Source organism: Pleurodeles waltl, chromosome 4_1, assembly GCF_031143425.1.
Source record: "Pleurodeles waltl isolate 20211129_DDA chromosome 4_1, aPleWal1.hap1.20221129, whole genome shotgun sequence".
In the NCBI taxonomy this organism is placed as follows: domain Eukaryota; kingdom Metazoa; phylum Chordata; class Amphibia; order Caudata; family Salamandridae; genus Pleurodeles; species Pleurodeles waltl.
Window position 1 is genome coordinate 500,676,803 of NC_090442.1, and position 20,841 is coordinate 500,697,643.

The window sequence follows — 20,841 nt, forward strand, 5'->3', positions numbered from 1 at the left end:
ACGACGTATATGAAAAGTACTGTTGACAATATTTCAATGTGTTTAGTTGCCATACTGACTCCTGCCAGCATTTTGCTGCACATCTTTAATTCCAGCAACAAAGATGAAGCCATAGAAAACAGTCATGTACTGATTCACTCCACCTCCTACGAGTATTGTAGGTTTTGCCAAGAGGTAAAGGGTGAAAAATGGGATAACATAACACATGTGATTACTTACAACATTTCTACCAGTGATGTCTGCTACAACTTAACTTGTGACACTTATAGGAAAATGTGCTGAAATGTGTCTTGAAGCAACAACGGGGTCTCCTCAAAAGATCCTGTGGGAAGAACGAGTAATGTGTTGGCAAGGAAATGATAAAATGTGTAAAAACATGAATAATTGCATGTCCTGCAAAAACATTGTAACTGCTGATAGTCTCATCAAGCATGTTAAACTACCGGTGGGGTGGTTGTTCTCTTGTGGAAACACCACCTCTACGTACATTTCTGCCAATATAACTGGAAGACCATGTGCTTTTACGCGGTTAGGACTTCTGATGTTTCCATTTCATTCTGTATCTTGTAAGCGACATATAAGAGAAACAATTCAACTAAGTGAAGAATGAAATTCAATTATTATCTAGATCAGAGTGTAAGAGCTTAAGTATTTCTACAGTAGGAGTTCCAGGATTAGCTGCTTACAATACTTGACAAGTTAGCAGTTAACATGTTTGATGGTCAAGAATATTAATAATACATCCATTGCCTTGGCTGAGTTATTACTAGATATAATAGATATATGAGCAACTAGAAAAGCTGCATTGCAAAACAGGGCAGCCATTGACTACTTGCCCCTGAAGCACAATCATGGCTGCTCAGAATTTGAGGATAAATTCTGTTTTAACTTGTCAGACTGTTCCACCCTATTCAGTCCCATATTGATGCTTTACGTGAATTGGTGAAGGGAGGAAAACAAGATATAGATAAAGTGTGGTAGGACTGGTCATTTAGCTGATTGCCTGATTTTGGGCATTTATGCACTATTCTAGGTGGAATACCTCATAGTGATTTGTATTGTAATAATGATACAACACAATGTATGCCTAACTTAATTCCAATGTTTAGACCAAAAAGGGTTATTTTTAAACTAGTATGTTATGAGAGTCACTGGTCAAAGGGTGGAGTGCAACGCTATCAGTATTTAACCACCAACTCCATTTTGACCACTGACTCCATTTTGTGCTTACCTTAACTTCAGGTGCCTGCCTTCACATTGGTGGTGCAGGGTTTTTCCACACCCCCAGCTTGTTTTCCACATAGAACCTGTGTGCACTTCTTTCCACCAGCATCGGGTTGCACAGTGCAGGAACATAACATGGGGATGTGGACAGTAGACCTGATAAGACAGTCTCAGCTTGGGAATGTTTTCAATGTTTTCATTATGGAAACATACTGCTCCTCTGTCTCTGGCAGGGCTCGTACCTTTTCTTATTTTCAAAGCAGACCGAGTACAGACAGCGATTGAATATCATAACTTATGCGAAGGGAGAGGGAGCTTTGCCAGAACCTTCCTCTTGCGTTTGTTTCAGGTATAAAAGGTGGGGAAGCTTGGCACTGAGGCAGAAGGAACTCATTTTGAGGGTGGGCACACTGCCCAAAACAAAATCCCACCGGGGAAGGTTCCCCTGTCTCGGCTGTCCAGGGTTTCTCAGGTTGACGTTGGCAAGGATGATGTTGGATTCAGTCCCCATGGTGATGCATTTTTATTCTTAATTATCCAGCTTGGCTGTGCGCGCGCACACACACACACACACACCACACACACACATATATTAAATATATTCACAGCATATATTCTTTGTTGATGTCACTGCCTTTTTTATGCCTGTCATTGGTTAACTTCTGTGAGTATTTCAGCATTGACACATTTCATTGCATTCAAGTTAAATGCTCATATTCATATTTTCTTGTGCTTTTATTTGGAAGAGCCTTAATAAATTCATTACTCAAACTAGGAGTGCTGCATTCATTGGCATTGGTTTCCTCTTAGTTTGAAGCAAAGCAGAACACACACACATTTCATGTTGGAGGCTGTGTCCTCAGAATAGCCTTGGTTAGCATTTCTTGAACACAGAAAATTTGTTGGTAAAAATATTATGGTAAAAATGTATCACCCAGAGATCCAACGAACCTAAACCCATAGTCAAAAACAGTTGGAAACAGGATGAGGAATCAAAGGCCTTAACATTCACATTACAACATTTATGGGAAAGTAAAACTGCCCAACCTCCCCTTGCCCTACACAAGGGTACCAGTGATGCTGGAATACAAAATGAACTGTACCTGTTAATATTAAAGTCTGTCTGAGGGCAAGTTTCCTGAAGGCAAATCAGCTCATATTCCAATACAAAACTCTGCCAGTCCTCATTACCCTATTTGGCACGTATCCGTGCAATATTCCAAGACACAGCATTAAAAAAAGAAGAGTCCCTGCCAGTACAGATGGGGGAAACCACTACTTTCTTGGGCCCAACAGCCTCAAAATCTCTCTGCGATGACACACAAAGTGGACCTCCATCTGGGGGAGGGGGTGGAAGTTGTTGAAGGGCAAGGAGTAATGCCCCCAAGAGCCTTATTAGGGGCTAGCCAATCAATCTTCTCTAGGTCACAGAGAGCCAAGAACTGGTTATTTGTAGAATCTTGAAGTGACACTCAAGGGGTTGCTGGGTGAACACTGGTCCCAAAAGTAGCCCATAGTCCATCCTGCTGCCTTCTCTTAGGATGCTCTTATATGACATTAAGAAGCGTCGAAATGACTTAAAGAACATAAAAACTTCCTTACCAACTTAGGTGTTCTAAAATTAACCACTACACAGTCCTTATCTGTCAGAGCTCTGCTATTACCTAAGCTTGACACTTGTCTAACTGTAAGAATCTCAATGGAAAGATCATCTGGTCTCCGCATTTTAGGCCAAACCAATGCAATACTTTGCGTTTCAAGTCTTCTTCCAGTTCAATCTCTCCTTCCTTGAAAATGGGAACTTGATCCAAAACAATAACATTGGGGGTTGACTCAGGGGGAAGATGGAGATTTGGACCTCACAGATGTTTTGGAGAAAGCTTTGTAGAAGGTACTTTTGGACTAGCAGAGCGTAAAAGTCTTACCAAGGGCCCTCCCTTATTCAACTTTGGGTCTCTGGAAGATAGCAGAAGCAGACAATCAGTCATTCGGTCAGGCAGTTTTCAGCTATTCGTTGGATTGAAATGAGCATTCTCAGACGATTGAGGAAGCTGTGCCGGCAAGGTGCTAGAGATATTAACATCACTGCAGTTTTCTCCAGAATTTATTTAATCTCATTAAGAAGATCCTTGTTCGTATCATGCACTAAGGCTGCCAGTCTATTAAAAAGATCCTCACAAAACGATTTTACCATGGCACCTAATGATCGAGGCTCCCTCCTCGATTATCAATATTTAATTGCAGGTCGCCGGAGGGGTGCAAATATGATGCCTGACTGGAGGATTTTTTCTTTAAGTGTGATTGCTTGGTCAGTCTGCTCCGTTTGGGCTATGGAGAGTCAGAATGTGAACTGATGCCCGGGGGAACAACAATCAGGGGTTCTTCCAGTGAAATAACACTAACCTCAGCCCCAGAACATACCACCACTATGCCTGCTGTTTCATCCGGCTCACTAACACATCTGCGGGCAGACCCAACTGACCTGCCACCCAAAGCTTGAGTAAAGAGGGCTAGACCGCTGCTAAAGCTATGCTGGTCCATATGCAGCATCTCATAGCTAGACCATTGACGACTGTAAATACTTGGGACCTCGACAACAGTTAGGAAGGTACTAAAGAAATGTTGCAATACAATGCTGACTCATCACGCAATTGTTAATGTCCTTCACGGCCTAGTCTTGCAGGGAGTTCTCCAACCTCACTTGTGCAAACTCCTTCAAGGCATTTAAAAGATAGGAGATCGATTCTACTCCAGAAATCATGCACGATATTACTTCACATGGGGCACTCTCAAATGAGTCCCTCCAGCACAGAGTGAGGAGAGGGACCTCAAGAGAAAGGACAAATATTTGAGGCCAGCAGGCACCTATCAGAGTCCTCGTCCTCTTTGGAGGCAGGAAAAACAAGAGGTTTTTGTAAATAACAGGGTGTTGAAGGGTAGATAGCACTGGCATTCTAGAAAGAGTAGAAATTATTTTTTTGTCTGTCCCATCCTCTAGTTAGAAAGTTGGGGTAAGGAAGCTGAACGTGGAGATAACCAGAGATAACCAGTATTACCAGGATGGAGGCGAGAGACCTACAATTTATACAGAATCCCGAAAGCATTGTCACTTCTGACAACAGACAACGGAAAAACACCCATAGCTCTTCTGAAGGTTTTCTGTATCCGCTCGAATAGTGAACAAAGGAAATGCTCGCCCTGCTGGTCTCCTGCTTGACCGTTCACTGCATACCGTAGCCAAGATATCCATTTCATAATTACAGTCAGACTAAGTTGTATGTAAAACATATTTTAACTTGCATTAACCATAATTTGGACACCAGTGTTTTAGGTGACACCCACAAGTGGATAATTGATTTAGGTAATCGCGTTTAGAATCGCATCTCTTAATTACACGTGGTGTTGCTCTTTCTGTGGTAGGAACTCTGTGTGTTACCCTGCTGACACTTCTTCAACCAAAACAGCTGCCACATCAAAGGTTTCAGCTGCATTTTTCAATGAGATCCATGAAATGAAAAACAGCGATTGCTCTGCTGATTGGATCCAGAACCCTCCAGGGGATGCGACCCTTTGGAAAGGGCATCGTTATCGCAAAAAGATCTCCACAGCCGAATAAGGACTTTTTGACAAAATACCTTTAGACAATGCTCCTCCCCGTGTGCAACTGTTGTTTTCCACTACATGCATCTTAAATACACTTTTTTGTGAATGTACACACACAGCATGAAATAATTTCAACAACGTTTTAGTTTGGTTTGTATGGTTTTGTATGAACACTATACAACCTTCTTTTAACATGTACACGAGGATGCACGGAAACATAGTGAACATTGAGGTTAATGGATGGGAAAGAAAATCGAATTGTGTGGCACCTTTGACTTTTTAGGCAAAATAATATGTATAAATTGAAAAAACCCAATCATGAAGAATGCATTTGAAAACATCATACAGCAGCCATTGGGAAGATATGGGGTGAAACTTAACATTATAAAGTTGCATCAATTATCCACAGTTGTCCAGACTTTATAGATTTCTTTTGCTCCGCCTTAGCAGTGGCAGCTCAAACCTACTATGAAGTTTTCCATACTGATCTCTCCCGTTACATTATAATTGCAGATGGGCTGTCCTAGCTTGTCCATACACCTGCAATTGGTTAAAGAGCAATATGTTTCCTGTACCAGACCACAGGCTCACCATGATGACATAGCGGCTCTGCAGAGCAGCCTGCGAGGGGCTTTTTTCTTTCCTTTTTTTCTCTCCTTTCTCCTCAGTTCTGCACCGCAGAGGTTCTGGCAGCCGCTTCACTCCTGGCACTCTTTACAGAATACAGGGCTCTCACTGCCTCGGTCAATCGCATCAGTGAGGAGAAGTGAAAGAACGCAGCCGTACTGTGGAAAGGTAAGCACCGTGCAAGCCCAGATTTGAATGAAAACTTGCAAACTGTGCCTGTGAGTGTGGGGAAGGGTACTGCGGCTGCATCGCAATGCACGTGAAAAAAGATGCAGTGGAAGTTTGCTAATTGCAAAATGACCAGAACTTTTGACGCTCGGTTTTAATAGTTTGCTTGAAATTCTGGTCGATGCCTGTTTTCAATTCTTACGCTTGCCGCAGGTGAAAATAAAATATGCACTATTATTTTAAAGTGCATTTGTGAAACCCAATTATGTTGTGCCTGACACGCCTTTGGAGCTCTTGGTTTGTTGGCGATCATTGGGTTGTTCTAGGGCAGGGATCACGGTACATAGTTGGTTGTGACACGTTGGCAGCAGAACTTGTTCATGAGCACTTCAATTCGCCAAAGTAACATTTGGTAACTCATCCTCATAATGTTAACACTGAAACGATATTTTTATTTTTCTATTTATTTCTATTTTTATATTTTTATCTATTTTTTATTCTTTTTTATGCACTAACGTGTTTCTATAATTCATCATTGCACTTGCAGTAGTTGTGAGGTTTTTCATTGTTTCATTTTTAACTCCAATTCGAGATAGAGTTGGAATCTTGTGTCCACAAGTATTGAATGGTTAAAAAAATATTATGATATGTCATTATATTGTGTTTATCGCAAGACTCATATCCTTTTTTATATTGTGTGCATTCTGAAAACCAGCTATGTGGAACGCAAGTGTTTGTTACTGATGTTTTGGCTGGTCTGCATCAGGTGCTCTATAGCTGGAACATCATGTCACCAGATGATGCACAGTTAATGCCGTTTTACAGTAATATTTCAACACATGTAAGTGGATTATTAAGACGAATCATTCCTTATTCATGATTTATGTTTCTGCTCACCCTTAAAACCTAAGTGCCAGCTTTCATTTCAGGGATTCATTTTCATGACTGTCATCATTTCTGACGCTATTCTTATGGAGGTTTTTGGCAACCACTACATATTGGTGTGTGTGTGGGTGGGGTGTGTGGGTGTGTGTGTGTGCGTGTGTTTGGCTCAAGCGGTTTGTCAGCTCAGTTTGTCAAGTACTCGACAGTAATTTATTAAATTAGAAACGTATTTTGGCAAATCTTAAAACAACCTGGAGTATACAGCCAGCATGGATAATATGCATTATTGAGGTAGATGAATATTAAACAGGAGCTGAAAAGATAGAGTATGCTTTTTATGTTTTCTATGTAGCCCATAGAAGACTTGTGAATTTTGTTGTCTATCTTTATATAGCAGGCTTAGCTACACACGATATTTTGGGCAAGTGTTTCTTTCTATTTAGTTTTGAGGTCATGTGCTGCAAGGTTATAGTTTTCATTGAGTTATCAGCTTTTTATCATTGGCAACTTGAAAAGCCCGGTTTACCAGCTTTTTCTGAATCATACAGATGCTTAATGACTCAGCATTTCAGATCACTTGAAGATGACACACACCTTGGCTGAGGAAACGCGGACGAATACATGTATTTAAAGATGACGGACGAGATAACGGATCACATTTTTCGAAGAGATAAAGCTTTTGTATGCAGGCATAGTATAACAAATGCTTATCACCAGAGAGAAAGGGATATAAAGATCGACAACTAAGTCCAAGTAGATAATAACATTCCTTGTTGTGTTTTGCATCGTGAATATAGTGCCTTTACTTCTCTTCAACAGCAGATTTTGATGATGCAGATAGACAGAAAAACAGGGATGCAAGTAGGCAGTCAGACACATAGGTAGGTAGGTAGGGGATAGGTTGGTAGGCAGATTGGTATTTAGGTATCTAGATCCGCAGAGATAGATAGATAGATAGATAGATAGATAGATAGATAGATAGATAGATAGATAGATAGATAGATAGATAGATAGATAGATAGATAGATAGATAGATAGATAGATAGATAGATAGATAGATAGATAGACACAGAGGCAGACTGAAAGCCAGGCAGACATTAAGTGGGAATTCAAGGCAGGCAGGGAGACACACGAGAAGAATGGGAGACAGAATGACAGAAATAGAAGACAAAAAAGTGGTAGGGCCCCCCACTGACTGGCCTCCACCAACTCTCATTGACACATAGGGGTCACTTTCATCCATTGTCACGAGCACTAAGTAATACTAACACAGCACCAGTTGCCTCCTATGGCTGTGTCAGAAGAGAACAGTTACCCAGCAATTACCTTGGTGTAAATCGGATGGACCATAAGGCACAGACGTAAACATCGTGTTAGTGTGGCCAATACCCCGGGAACCTGCATCTTATGGCACCTCCACGGTATCAGCAAAAAATGTCACTGACATTTTACCCACAATTAGCTGCAGTTACCCCCAAATAGCTGCTTCAGCACTCATTGGCATTGGGACTTGCACTGCCCTCACAGACAGTAGCACCTGCATTGAGGCTTGCAAAATATGTGTCTACTGAGTGACATTTGCACCAACTCGACTCTTCACTGCACCTACAACCACTGACTCAAGAACTACACCCATTGACATCATTGCTCACTTGCAATGCATGAGCTTCTGCCAGTGCTTATGCTGACGCATGGGGGGGAGGGGGATGGACAGGTAAATTCTGTAACTTCAGTGGGTCAGGAGAGATTTCGAACTTGAGGGGGGAACAAAGTTGACCGGTTTTATTGTCATTGTGGCAAAAACATGTTTAATCATTTAGTGTACCTTTACACCAAGGTTTACAGGTTTTGATGTACAAAAACATCAGAAAGAATTATGATTTATGTTATGCCAGTTTGTGCCATGTGTTCTTACTAGAAGCAGAAATCCCGGTAGGTAGTTGCATTTACGTAATGTTAGTTGCTAAATATTACTGATTTCCCCAGTGTAAATGGTTTAAGGTGCACTTGTAAAGAAAGTAGTCCTTAATAATTCCTAGCTGTAACGGAGGAGTGTACCACCATCTGGGTGCCTGAACTAAAACATCTTAACTATCAGTATACTTTTTTCTTAACACTAGGGACAGTTTGGATATGATGGATGGGTTTATTCACCCTTGTTAGGTATATTTCTCTTTCAAAATCAGAGTTTTGGTGCTCGTTGAAGCGAGATTAAAATGTAATACTTTCATGAACCAGCATCCACTAAAGACACATAGCTGCTGGTGATGCAGAGTCTTGGTATGGTAGTCAGCTAGAGGCACTAAAGATAGTCAAGATGATTCTCCAAGAGACCCCTGGATTAGCACTAATCTAGCCTACAGAGCACAAAGGCCAAATTGGCGTGGATTCTATGAGGAACAATTAAGGAAATACAACGTTATGTGCATGGTTTTCAAGCTAAAACACATTCGTGTTGCAGTGTGAAGGACCACCTTTCAACCCGTGTCTATTAAACATCATAGGTGCTTTACATGACAGACTACAAGGAACAACTCACTGGTCAGAGGGTCAGTGATCATGCTGAAGGCAGGGTATCTTATATATTGATTTCGGTTTTGAAGAGATCTTTAGAATACTGTGGCACACTCAACGGTCAATTGGCAAGAAAGCAGTTTGTGAAGTTCTTGTACTAGCTTTCAGTCAATGGGATCAGTTTACAGAGCTGTTTGGTATCTTCAGTCTGGTTAGAAAAATGTATATTGCTTGAGTGGATCTTTTAGAACACTGTGAGCATGTGTATACTAAGTGTTTCTTGGCTGAGCCCTGGAGTAGACCACAAGTGGTTGCATATGGTGAAGGTTGTACTATGGCAATTGTGATCTATGTGACTGTGAAGGCTGTATCCATCAGTTCTGTGTAATACAGCTTTTTGAGGAAGGCATTGTGGTTAATTGTGCTGTATGTGAGAGATAGATTCAACAACACCTGGATCCAGGCACAATTACTGTTCTTCTCCATCGCAATAGCCTGCTTGTCTGATCCAGACCAAACAGTGTGTTAATTTCAAAATAATTGAAGATTTGCTTTTGTAGCTGAATATAGCAGTCATGAATAAACATGGCTACCAACGTGAGGCGTGTTCAGTCACAATGTGACAGTTTTTTAAAGAATATATGAAACTTTTCTTAGAGATAGATTGAAAGTCTTATAAAGGCAAAGTCACACATTGTTCGAAGATTGAGAACGCCTACTGTTGAATGTCAGCTGGGAATACACATTCCAGAAGTAGGGCTGAAAACATTGTAGACTAGATGATGGCTTCATCTACAGAGAAGAAAGATGAAAAGGAGCCTTCCAATTCATGTAAAGTCTTTCCAGAGAAGGAGAAAGAAAAAGCAAGAAGGCATAATAATCATTTTCAGAACTGAGTCCTGATTGCAGGACATGATATGCAGAATATGATCTTCAGGGTAGATGTTGAAAGGTTGAATTGCTGTATACGTGTGTGGCAACAACTTTGCAGGACTGTAGATGACAGGACTGAATCACAGAGGTCTAGTTCTAGGAGGCTCCTTCCTAAAGGAGTGCAAAACCAGATAGTCTAAGAGAGAAACCTGAAACAGTTGATACTAAATGAGGCAAAGAAATATGGCCTTCTATAGTTAGGGTACAGGGTCCATCTCACAGGAAGGAGATGAACATGCAAGGAAAGAGCAGAAAATACATGAGTCTAGAAGATCAATTATATTGGCAGAATTGGCATAAAGGATATTGTTTCTCCAAGGCATTTTTATAGTTGAACATTTCCCTGAAATCATTAATTTGTAACCACCCTTTCCATGTTGTTAATTACAAGTCAGGCACGTAAGGCATTTTGCTACCAGTATATTCTAACCAAATCACTGCCTGGTAGAAATATTGTGTCATAAATATTGTTTTGTGTGTGTCGGTATGTATGTTAGGTGTGATTAAATCTGCATACCATAGTTCAGGCATCTGCCATGCCAACCATAACTCACAAACCAAATGCAATGTAGACCAATCAGAGATATCGGATATCAACCAAATATTGGCTGCATACATAATGAAATGCATAGACACAACACCAATATGGGGTTAAAAGGAAGAATTCAAATTCGAATCAAATTATTAGTACAAGTGCTATAAAAACAGTGTGGAAGTCCATCAGAATCTCCTAATTATTCAATGTTACCCCCATAGAGGTCACGATCCTCTGTGCATATTTCTCCTGTAAAAGCCTCAACTACAATATGGTATCAGTGGTGGAACGCTTAGATCTAAACCTTCTTTACTCTGTAAGATTCAATCTCTTAAAAGATGACAATGCATTTGGGAGTTTTAAATTGATTTCCGCGAAAGAATTTTTGCAAAGTCTAGGAGATGAATTTGTCTATCATTGCCATTTATAAAAGAGGATAGCAATGCTTCCACACAATGAGCTTCAAAAAGCCTTTTTTGAAACAGTTATTGACAAAATTGTATAATATCGTGAGTCCAGAATGCGGGCTAGAATTACATATAACCTATAGGTGCATCATCAGGATCTTGTTTCCAGTACCTGTTTGATTAGCCCAGTGATGCTTTCTATTTCTTTAAGTTAAACATATAACAAACCACTGGGTGGAGCTTAATCAACTGGATTAGCACCATACTGAAGTATGGTATGAAGCACTCAGTAGAACTCCGACTCCTTGTACTCCATGGGCACAATCATTTCACAATTTCTCTGACCAGCATTCTAGCTACTGTGCCTCACAATTATCCATAGGCAATTCAATGGCATACCAGTAGTGATCCTCCAAATTATCCTTTTACAATTTTAATTAAACTATTTAAAAAATGCCATTACCCAATGTGAGGTACTATGATCAAAACATATTTATCTGCAAATGCCTTGATTATTGTCTAGACCAAATGGAGTCCCTCGTAGTGTTCTGTCGTGGAGTATGATGGTTGAATGATGAATGCTTTGTGAATGGTAGGCGAATAGTGAATTGAGAGTGAACGGAGAGCAGAATGTGAATGAAGAGTGAATCGAGGATGAATGGAGGCTAATGAACAGTGAATGGAGGGGCAAGGATGAACATGTTTCAATGACACTAAAGGAGGAGGAAACACTTAAGGATTAAACAAATTACTGCATCTGCCACTTGTGGCTCTCATAAAGCTCATTTTATGATCTGAGTTGGCGAGTGTTTCTTTTTTTGTACATCTTGCTTATTAATTTCCCTTTCAGTAGGACATCGAGTTTACAAACCGTATACTTATCTCTTGAACATAATAACCACTCACATACCATTTAGTGTAATCAAATCCATTGCATCGGCGATTTCTATTAACACAATTAGTTACAGATTAAAATATAGCCATCACCAAGTCGACATGTAAATAAAAAGTCGAAATATAGTCAATAATGTACCATTTATTGTAAAATAATGAAGTGGTAGTGAAACATTCTGCATACTAGCAATAACCTTTTGCATGCGGGGAGCTGATAAGGTGACAGGGTGAGAATAGTTCAACTAAGGTGGCCTTTCATCAGTTTTGGACTTTAATGCCACAGTCATTGCATCCCATATCGTTACACCTGTTCTGAATTTCCTTTTTCGGTATAGTGTAGCAAGTATACCTGCCTCCATCTCTGCCCACTTTGGTAGTTCTTTCATTCGGTTCTCCAAAGATGCTTAGCGAGCAACAATGCCAAATTTGCAAACCTATCTTCCAGTTTGGCCGTTTAAACCCGTTAGTATACGTCTAGAATGTTCCCTGCAAGCTCAGGACGGTAATTCCTGCAAGTTGCAACCTGAATCAGTGTATAGACTGAGTCCTAGCACTGTGTCAGTTCCAGTGAGCATTAAACATATGTTCAATGTCAGCACCATCATGACGACATGCTGGCATTCATCAGGAGCATTGGAGTACATCTTAAGGAGTCTTTGCTAAGTAAGACAAGCTCTATGTAGAATTTTAAATTGTATCAATTTAGATCTCACAGTAATGTGTGCCTGTTCTTTCAGCATCAATTGTCTCTGTAATTCGCATTCCTAGTGTTCCCTCATTGGTGACATATGCAGTTTAGTCTAGTGCAGGACATCCTTAAACAGGGTTGTGATCACTCCTTTAATTGCTCCTTATGTTAACACATTTGTAAATGTAGGAAGCTGGGTTACTGGTTGAGGGTTAAAACTCCACTCAAGCAGTAACAATTCCCGTCAGGGTTGAACACAAGTAAACCCCAATGTAACCCTGTGCTCAACCCTGTGGCAGCTTGGCACAAAGGTAGCCATAGCTTGGCACAAAGGCAGTCCAGCTTTACTTAGAGACAACGTGTGAAATATTTATGCAACACATCAAACAGTAATAAAGTGAAAATATAACACAAGAAAAATCCCAGATCAATTTAGAGCAGAGTAAAGTTCATTAAAATAATTGGCACCAACGTGACAAAAATCCCATTAGCAGAACCAGAGATATGCAATTGTAGAGGATTAAGTCAAAATAGTGCTTAAAAGTACAAAGTGCCAACATTGGCTATCTGGTTGCACCAGACTGAGACAAAGTCACAAGTTCAGGCCAACTATGATAGGGTACAGCCCGGATACATTAACCAAGTTAGGCCCACTGAACAAAGTACCTTGAATCCTGACTGCAGAGCATTGAGAGGTCCTGAATAAAGAATGTCTCACACAACAGTGATTCCCAGCTGTGATGCTTGGTCCTGGGTCAAGGATGCGTTATGCAGATGTGGTTCGAGGAACTGGGGCTGTGACGCAAGGTCCTGCATCGAGGATGCTGTGAGGTGCGGTTCTTCTTCGAGGATGCATCGGGTAATGGAGGTTCTAATGCGAGGTTGCGAGGCGATGCATCACACAGTGTTGATTCTGCTTGGAACACTGCTGGGCTGGTAGAGCACCTTTACTCCCACTTCCAATGGTCCAGGACTAGGTGTGCACCACCTGGAGATCAAGACTCACATCAGACAGAGTCCAGGTGCTAGGCTCAAGATGGTTGAAGACTTTTCTGTCCGTGAGGCTCTAATCAGAAGGCTAGCCTACTAGCCCCTGGAGTCAATCTGATGGTTCTAAGTTTAAGATGCAGGCCAAATCCTTTTCACTCAGGCAGCAGGTCAGCATAATACCAGTACTTCGTGCAGCACAGCAGCACAGCAGTCCCTTCTGTGAAGCTTCCACAGGTCCAGGAGTGTACTTAAGAGGTCTGAGGGTCCAATATGTACACATGCTGCCAACTGTGAAGTGGGAGAAGCTTCTAGAGTCTTCCCCCTGCAGAAGTATCTCAAATTTCCTGCCTCCATGCCCTGCCCCCAGCTTGTCGGCGGTCATAATAGACTTGTATGAAAACCTTTGTGTATATGCTGAGACACAGTGTTTATGATGAGTATGTGTGGTAGGTTACAGCCCGGTCCCTCTATCAATTCAGAAATGGCCCATCCTGTCAACATCTATTGCCCCTTTGTCTCACTGTCTGGGAGCAAGACACAAGTATTAATTGCCAGCTACACCAAGTCATGGGACCCAGGATACAGGCTACGGGTACCAAAGGGTTAGGGCAAGAAAATGCCAACTTTCTAAAACCTCACTATTATTGAGGGTTTTAAATTGCAATCCTTTTTAGACCAAACCTGACTTTTCTACCTGCGCCTACTTGAAGTTAGCAGTTGAGATAAATTATAATTCTCCAGATCTTGAGCTGCAAGCTCTCCAACTGATGACAGTAGTTGTGGTTTTAAAATGCTACCTTGTTTCTATGACTTTCCCACAGGAGGTCCAAGTTTATTGAGGCCCTTATAAACATTGCTAGGTATCACTATCATCACATTGGCAAAGGAATATAAGGCACCAATTTAGCCGAAGCAAGCATACACATTTTAAAAGTGGTAATTTATTCCAGAATTTACTAGCTTCTCTTGCAGCCATCCTCATCCTTCCAGATTTCCCTTGATTGTATCACCATCATCATGGAAAACCTGGGCTCCACTTCTGTGGGTGCATAGGGAGTTGGTCCTCACCATGGGCTTTTCAGGGTCTTAATGGGAATATTCATGATTTTACATGATTCACAACAAGTGCTCCAAACCCGTTAAGATGGTCAAGGTAAACTCGGAGGTACCCCACCATATTATGGAGGTACAACAGGACATCATCCACTGTACTGTGTTCCTTAGCAATTTGTTCTCTCATAAGCATTGCTGCTACGAGTTCCATTGCAAGAGTTAGCAGCAATTGGGAAAGAGGTAAACCTTCGCTCATCACCCTCTGTACAGCCCTACCATTACAGACACATGCTATTGGTCTTGCATATTGCAATCGGACCCATTTCCTGAATTCGATCCCTGTTCCCAAATCTCTATCACCACCTGCAAGAACAACCAATCCACAGTTAACAAATCTTTATCCATGTCTACGATACCCACTGCTGAAATGTCATCACTCGGCAGAGAGTTATCGATCAGATGGTACAATCTATAAACTTTTTCTGGTATAAAACCGGACTGATTAGGGAAGGTTAGTTCAGTTAATAGTAGGGAAAATGTATTTGCCAGCACCTTCGCAAGTATCTCATAATTGGGATTTAGCATAGTCAAGGGGTGGTCGCATCCCAGATCCAAGGAGTTTCTCGCAGATTTTGGCAGGGCAACAATTGATGCTGAGTTTGCTTTTTTAGAGGATGAGAATACTTGCAATAACCAAGGTGTGTGCACCTACATATAAATGGCATAACATTCTTCTAGTAGGTGATCTCTCCCCACTGTCCTACTCTTAGTGAGACCTTCACTACCTGTTTTATCTCTGCAATGACCAAAGGTGTATCCAATTGAAGCAATGGTCAGGTGATAAAAATATCTTAATTGTGTTCCTCTGACAGATGTTCATCATAATACCACAGTGTGTGTAATTATTTACTTATACAGCTGGGAATTAAATGAATGCAGCGTATCTTTGACGCTGAATTGGTTGTTGACCACAATGTTGTTTAGAGTGTGGACGGCCGTGATAGGTGCCTATAGTCTGTCTGTTCTAATCAAACAGGCAATAAGATCACAGGCTATTACTGTGTTCTCTGCAATAAACTCTGTGATAGTGGTTCATAATATATTTCTAGATGGTGCATCTAAAGTGCCACGGACTGCTGATGCCATGTAGGCAGGTATTCTGGTGGCATGATTCCCCCACCCCAGTGTCAGTTTGATCAATTTGTGATCTGAGAGCTTTCCACTCAGATATTTCAAGTACAAGATATTCCCTAACAAGCTTGGTTGAGACAGGAATACATTAATCCTTGTATGCAAACTATGGCCATGTGAGTAACATGAGTATTCCCTATTTTCAGGGTGGTGAACTTGCCATATATTGGATTAATTCCCATTGCTAAGCCATCTGTAAAATTTATGTTAAAGCTTGGCAGCCCGAGTTCACTGCAACACTAGAAACTGGAAGTGGCACGCATCTGAATGCTAGGAACACAGTCACGGCTACATATGATTCATTGCACACCAATGTCTGTGTGAAAACCTTTTGACTGAATCCAGGTATTAATCCTTGGCTGAGCTAGATGTGTACATTTTAACTAGTCTAATAAGTTGCTTGTCTAGAGTCCACCTCAAAATAATATATCTACCCTCACCATCACTAGTAAGCCCAGTTACATCAGTCAGTGGATCCACCCAAAAGAGTGTTCCTGTAGTAAAGGAGAAATTTATGGATCCATTCAATTGTCCCCTTCATTTGCTTTTCAATATCCTTAGTTCAACTCCCACTAAATATATCTCATGAAGGAGCAGAATATTAACTCCCTTTCTCTCCAGGTACGCATGAACTTTGTGCCGCTTCGAATTCCTCAGGCACCAAATATTCCATTATTTCAGGTTGTATTTGCAAGTGTCATTTATCCATTCTAATGGTGAGGTCAGGGGAAGGAGAAACCATTTTAAGTGTGGATGTTTTACACCAACACACCTCTTCCAGGTCACATGTACAATACATCTAATTTGTTATGAGCCATGGCTTCTAATCCTTCTATTGCTGATACCATCACATGTGTACATTTTAGTCATTATTGAATACTCAACCTTTTGAATGAAAACACCCCTCAGGGCATGTAAAACCTCACTTGCACATATAATATCTTTCAACAAGATGCTAACAAACACTAAGAAAGAATAAAAGTAGAAACTTGTTTGTAGATTATCCCAGGTAAGGTATCCAGGAAGAGTGTGGTGTATTTTATTGCTCTTGCTAACTAATTTGAGGCTGACATTAGAAATGGTAGAGAAATGTATTCAGTCAAAACTATCTAACATTAAATTCAGCAACCAACAACTAAATTCAATATTTGTGACACGTAGCTCCATAGGTTGGTTTTCTGGGAGAAGAGGGTAACAGAAATGGCTAGTGTGAAAAAATTGCTGCTTATTAGATTAGAAATTGGTGACAAATGTCCCTTAATAAAAAGACAAGGTGAATCATTTTGCTGAACAGGATCTTTGCATTTTAAAGAATCATTACACATACAGGAGTGACTTGCTGAGACAAAATACGTTTTTAAGCAATTATTTTTTCTTCTGTCATTGGGTCAGCATAGGCTGTAAATGATGTATGTGAATTAATGGAAAAACAAAAACTGAGAAACTACATGGAGAAAATCAAATCATGGAAAACCAATTTTAAGGCAAGACATTTTTAAGGAAATTCAAATAAATCAATTTTTAGGGGATTCAGGCATGGGTGATGTTTGGGGGTGATGAGGGGGTTTTAGGTTTTGTGGTTGAGTGGAGTTTAGGGGCAGAGAGGGATTTTTAGGGATCCAGCATGGGTGAAGTTTAGGGTGATGAGGGGTTTTTATGGTTCAGGCATGGGTGGTATATAGGGGTGTTAATTATTTTGTGTTTTACGGATCGGAGGAGTCTAGGGCTAGTGAGAGTTTTAAGATTCAATGATGGGAACGTTTTTGGGTGGTGAAGGGTTTTTAATGTTTGGGATTGGGTGGAGTTTAGGGTGGTATGTGGTTTCAAGGGTTCAGGGATAGGTTTATGTGTAGACAGGTTTTTTTTTAGGGTTCAGAGATAGGGAGTTTAGGGGTGGTAAGGGGTCTTAAGGGTCATAAGCAGGTGGATTTTAGAGGTGGTGTTTTTTTATGGTTCAGGGATTAGTGCAGTTTAGGAGTAGGGGATTTTAAAGAATCAGGAATGTGTGGGATTTAAGCATAGAAAGGGATTATAAGGGTTCAGGAATGGTTGGAGTTTAGGGGTATTGAGGGAGTTTTAGATTAAGAGATTGGTAGAGATTAGAAGCAGAAAGGGATTTAACACCTCAGAGATGGGTGGAGTTTAGCTATGGTGAGGGCTTTTTGGAGTTTAGGAAAGGGAGGAGTCTAGACTTAGAAAGAGCTTTTAGGGCTCAGGAATCAGTGGAGTTTAGGGATCAGGGATAGGTGTAGTTTTTGCGTAGAGAGGAATTTTAGGGGCAGAAATGGATCATGTTTAGGGGTGGTGATGGTTCAGTGAAGTATAAGCACATAAACTAATTGTTTGACAATGTAAAATATAGAAATCTGAAATAATGTCCTCTGATGTAAAGGACTGAAATAAATACCTTCAGTAAAAATGTTGCTGGAAGTAAGACCTGCAACCATTTTATTTACACCTTAAAAATAAGTATGCATTTTGAAAAAAAGACATTCTTTTGATTGGTTTCAATGAAATGATAAATGTCATTCATTCTGAAAATTTCAATTAAACCATTTAGATGAAACGGTTTCTCAGTAATGCTGTTCTATTAAATGGGGTTTCTGTGAAATCACATACAACTAGCTGAAAGCATTTGTTTGAAGCACCATCGTCTTCATCCATGCCTCGATTGTCGGAGTCAGGACAAGACTTCAATTCATCATCCAGCAATTAAACCTGATTCCACGTCGTGGTACATGCAGGACCTCCCTTTGAGGCTGCACAATGTGCACCATAGTTGACCTGCCACAGATTATCTGCCAGCTCCCCTGTTTTGCAGGTTGACACTCTCTTACTGGGCAGGGATCCAACAAATGTGTACCTTCTTCTGTTGCTAGCTGAGTTGTTGAGTCATGTGCTACACTTGGTTGTCGCATCCAGTATGATTTTCAATGTTGCTAGGAAGACCAACATGTATTTGAGATTCATCTGTCTCCGCCTCTGTTTAATTTCCAGAAAGGATTGTCTTCTCACCTGCACCATCATTGCATATTCAGGGAAAATAACAACCGTCTAATTGTCCTCCAAAATTGGTGCTATTTTTCTGGACGCCTGTGTAACTGAATGTCTGTAAAGATAGGTAAGGAAGCTGCACCACTATTGTCCTTGGAGGTACACCATGCTTTGGAGGCATCGCAGGACCCTTGTGAGCTTTCTCTGTGGCCTAGTGATGTGACAGGCCTTTGGATTCAAGTTAACTTCACAGCCAGGATTCCAAAAATGTTGCATTGTTTCCTCCCTCTGTTTTTTTTTCTTCAGAAAGACCAACATGCTCATGTTGTTGTGGACGACTTTACTTCTCCATCCTCTATCCTGGCCTCCAGCACACACACTTGCTTCTACAGATCATTAACCTGCTTTTGAACCTCCTGCATCATAGGAGCTCACCAGCACTTTCTCAGCACATTAATCACTGTTGATCAGCCCATAGCTGATTTCTACTCCCCAACGACTCCCTGGCGATTGTTTGATGGCCAACGGGATATTTTCGTCTTGTCTGTGAGCATTTGGTCAGTCAGCACTGACACCTCAGCTATCACTATTTCAGGTTCAAGTCCCACCTGCTTCAAAATCCTGTGTCTGTCCATTTCTCCGCAGAGATGTAATGTCTAAAGTAGCATAACATTAAGTCTGATTTGCAGGTTATAAGCTGTGGGATAGTTATGTGCTGTTTCAGACTGTGCCTGAGATGGTGGATTTTCATTGAGGTTTTCTCTGCTGCCTCTTTCTGGGAAGGAGGGCTCTGAAGGCTGTCCTTGCCTACCAGAGACAGCAGAGCTTGACTTCTGAAAAATACAATATTGAAGGTGCAGGGAGGGTGTGACCTTTGTAGTCCCATTATGCAGCAATATTTGTTAGAGGGGGACTACAGCTTGAGTGACCTTTTAGCTGAAGAATGTTGGAATCCCTGCAGTGGCAGTTAAAAAGGAGTAGGGTTGTATCAATAATGCACAAGGTGTCATGGCATTGGCTTTCAATGGTGTGAGGGTAGCACAGCACCCTCAAAAAGGGTTAGGTCATGCTTTCATCAGGGTCCATGGTACTCTTGGTACATCAATCTCTGCTAATCTAATGTTTGATTCTAGATTGAGCCACTCTATCTCTGAGTAGTTCACATTGTAGATAGAGAGGCAGTGAGACAACAAAAGACGTGATCTTAAAATCAGAGAACTGTATTAAAACCTAATCTTCACAGATTCAGAAAATAATAATGATCTTTCTCTTCCTCAAACTCTCAATATATGAAGTCAGTTGTACTGTCACTGTAATAATGCAATGGGAGTAAAGGAAGGGGGCAACACCAGGTACCCTGTATCTAGAGGCGTTTGACAGAATACCAGTCTTAGCATTTGCACAAAACAGTAATATGATTGTAAGTAATGTATACTGCTTCGAGATTCTCCAATATTTTGCACTGGTTAGCAACAGTTTCAGTGCTGCTTTGCATTACTTTGCGTCAAGGAGGCATTACATGGGTGTGCACATGCAACCACACATGCATTTTGATTAACCCTACCTACTAACATAATTAGACAAGGTTTAGTGCCAAAAATGAACGCAGCTGAAAAGAAAGCATTAAAAGCAGAATTGTTTTTCATTTCTCCTTTGTTTTCCGACTATGCATGTGTGCTGCACTGCATAGCACACATACAAAGCAGGAAAAGGTCTTTCACTTGTATAGCAATAGTATTTTGAACAGGAAGAGTGGCCTTCCTGTACAAAACCTATGGTAGACTCAGGCACGCTCCCTAGCGCTATAGTGCTAAGGTGTGTGCCTGGCGAATAGCACTATGGAGAGGGGAGGCGAGAGCCATAGCTATGTGAATGTGGCGCTCTCCGGCTCTTTCCCTGTCACGCAGCACAGCACAGTATTTTTGGCTGCTGCTCTGGTTCTGTAATATCTTTCAGAATTTGGGCCCCAGTCTTCTGATTTTTGTTCTCTATTTGCCCCATGTTGAAAATACGTTTGCACACTATTTCCTTCAAATTAAGGGATGGGAAGCAGAACAACATAAGGGAATTTATAACTAAAGTCCTGTCCTGAACACACCTGTTCATTTCCCTTTGCTGCACACTGCAACTATGTA

General features: G+C 41.0%; 1 protein-coding gene across 2 annotated transcripts in view; it reads left to right on the forward strand.

Moving 5' to 3' along the window:
* Positions 1–5,394: 5,394 nt before the first annotated feature.
* LUM (lumican) overlaps positions 5,395–20,841 on the forward strand; it is a 93,231-nt gene continuing 77,784 nt past the window's right edge. The window contains exons 1-2 of one of the 2 annotated variants that reach the window (XM_069228798.1): positions 5,395–5,622; positions 18,710–18,833. In XM_069228798.1, coding sequence (XP_069084899.1) covers positions 18,818–18,833 — 16 coding nt within the window. In that variant the 5' untranslated portion in view covers positions 5,395–5,622; positions 18,710–18,817. The remainder of the gene's footprint in view (positions 5,623–18,709; positions 18,834–20,841) is intronic. The other variant, XM_069228799.1, reaches the window with a different exon arrangement.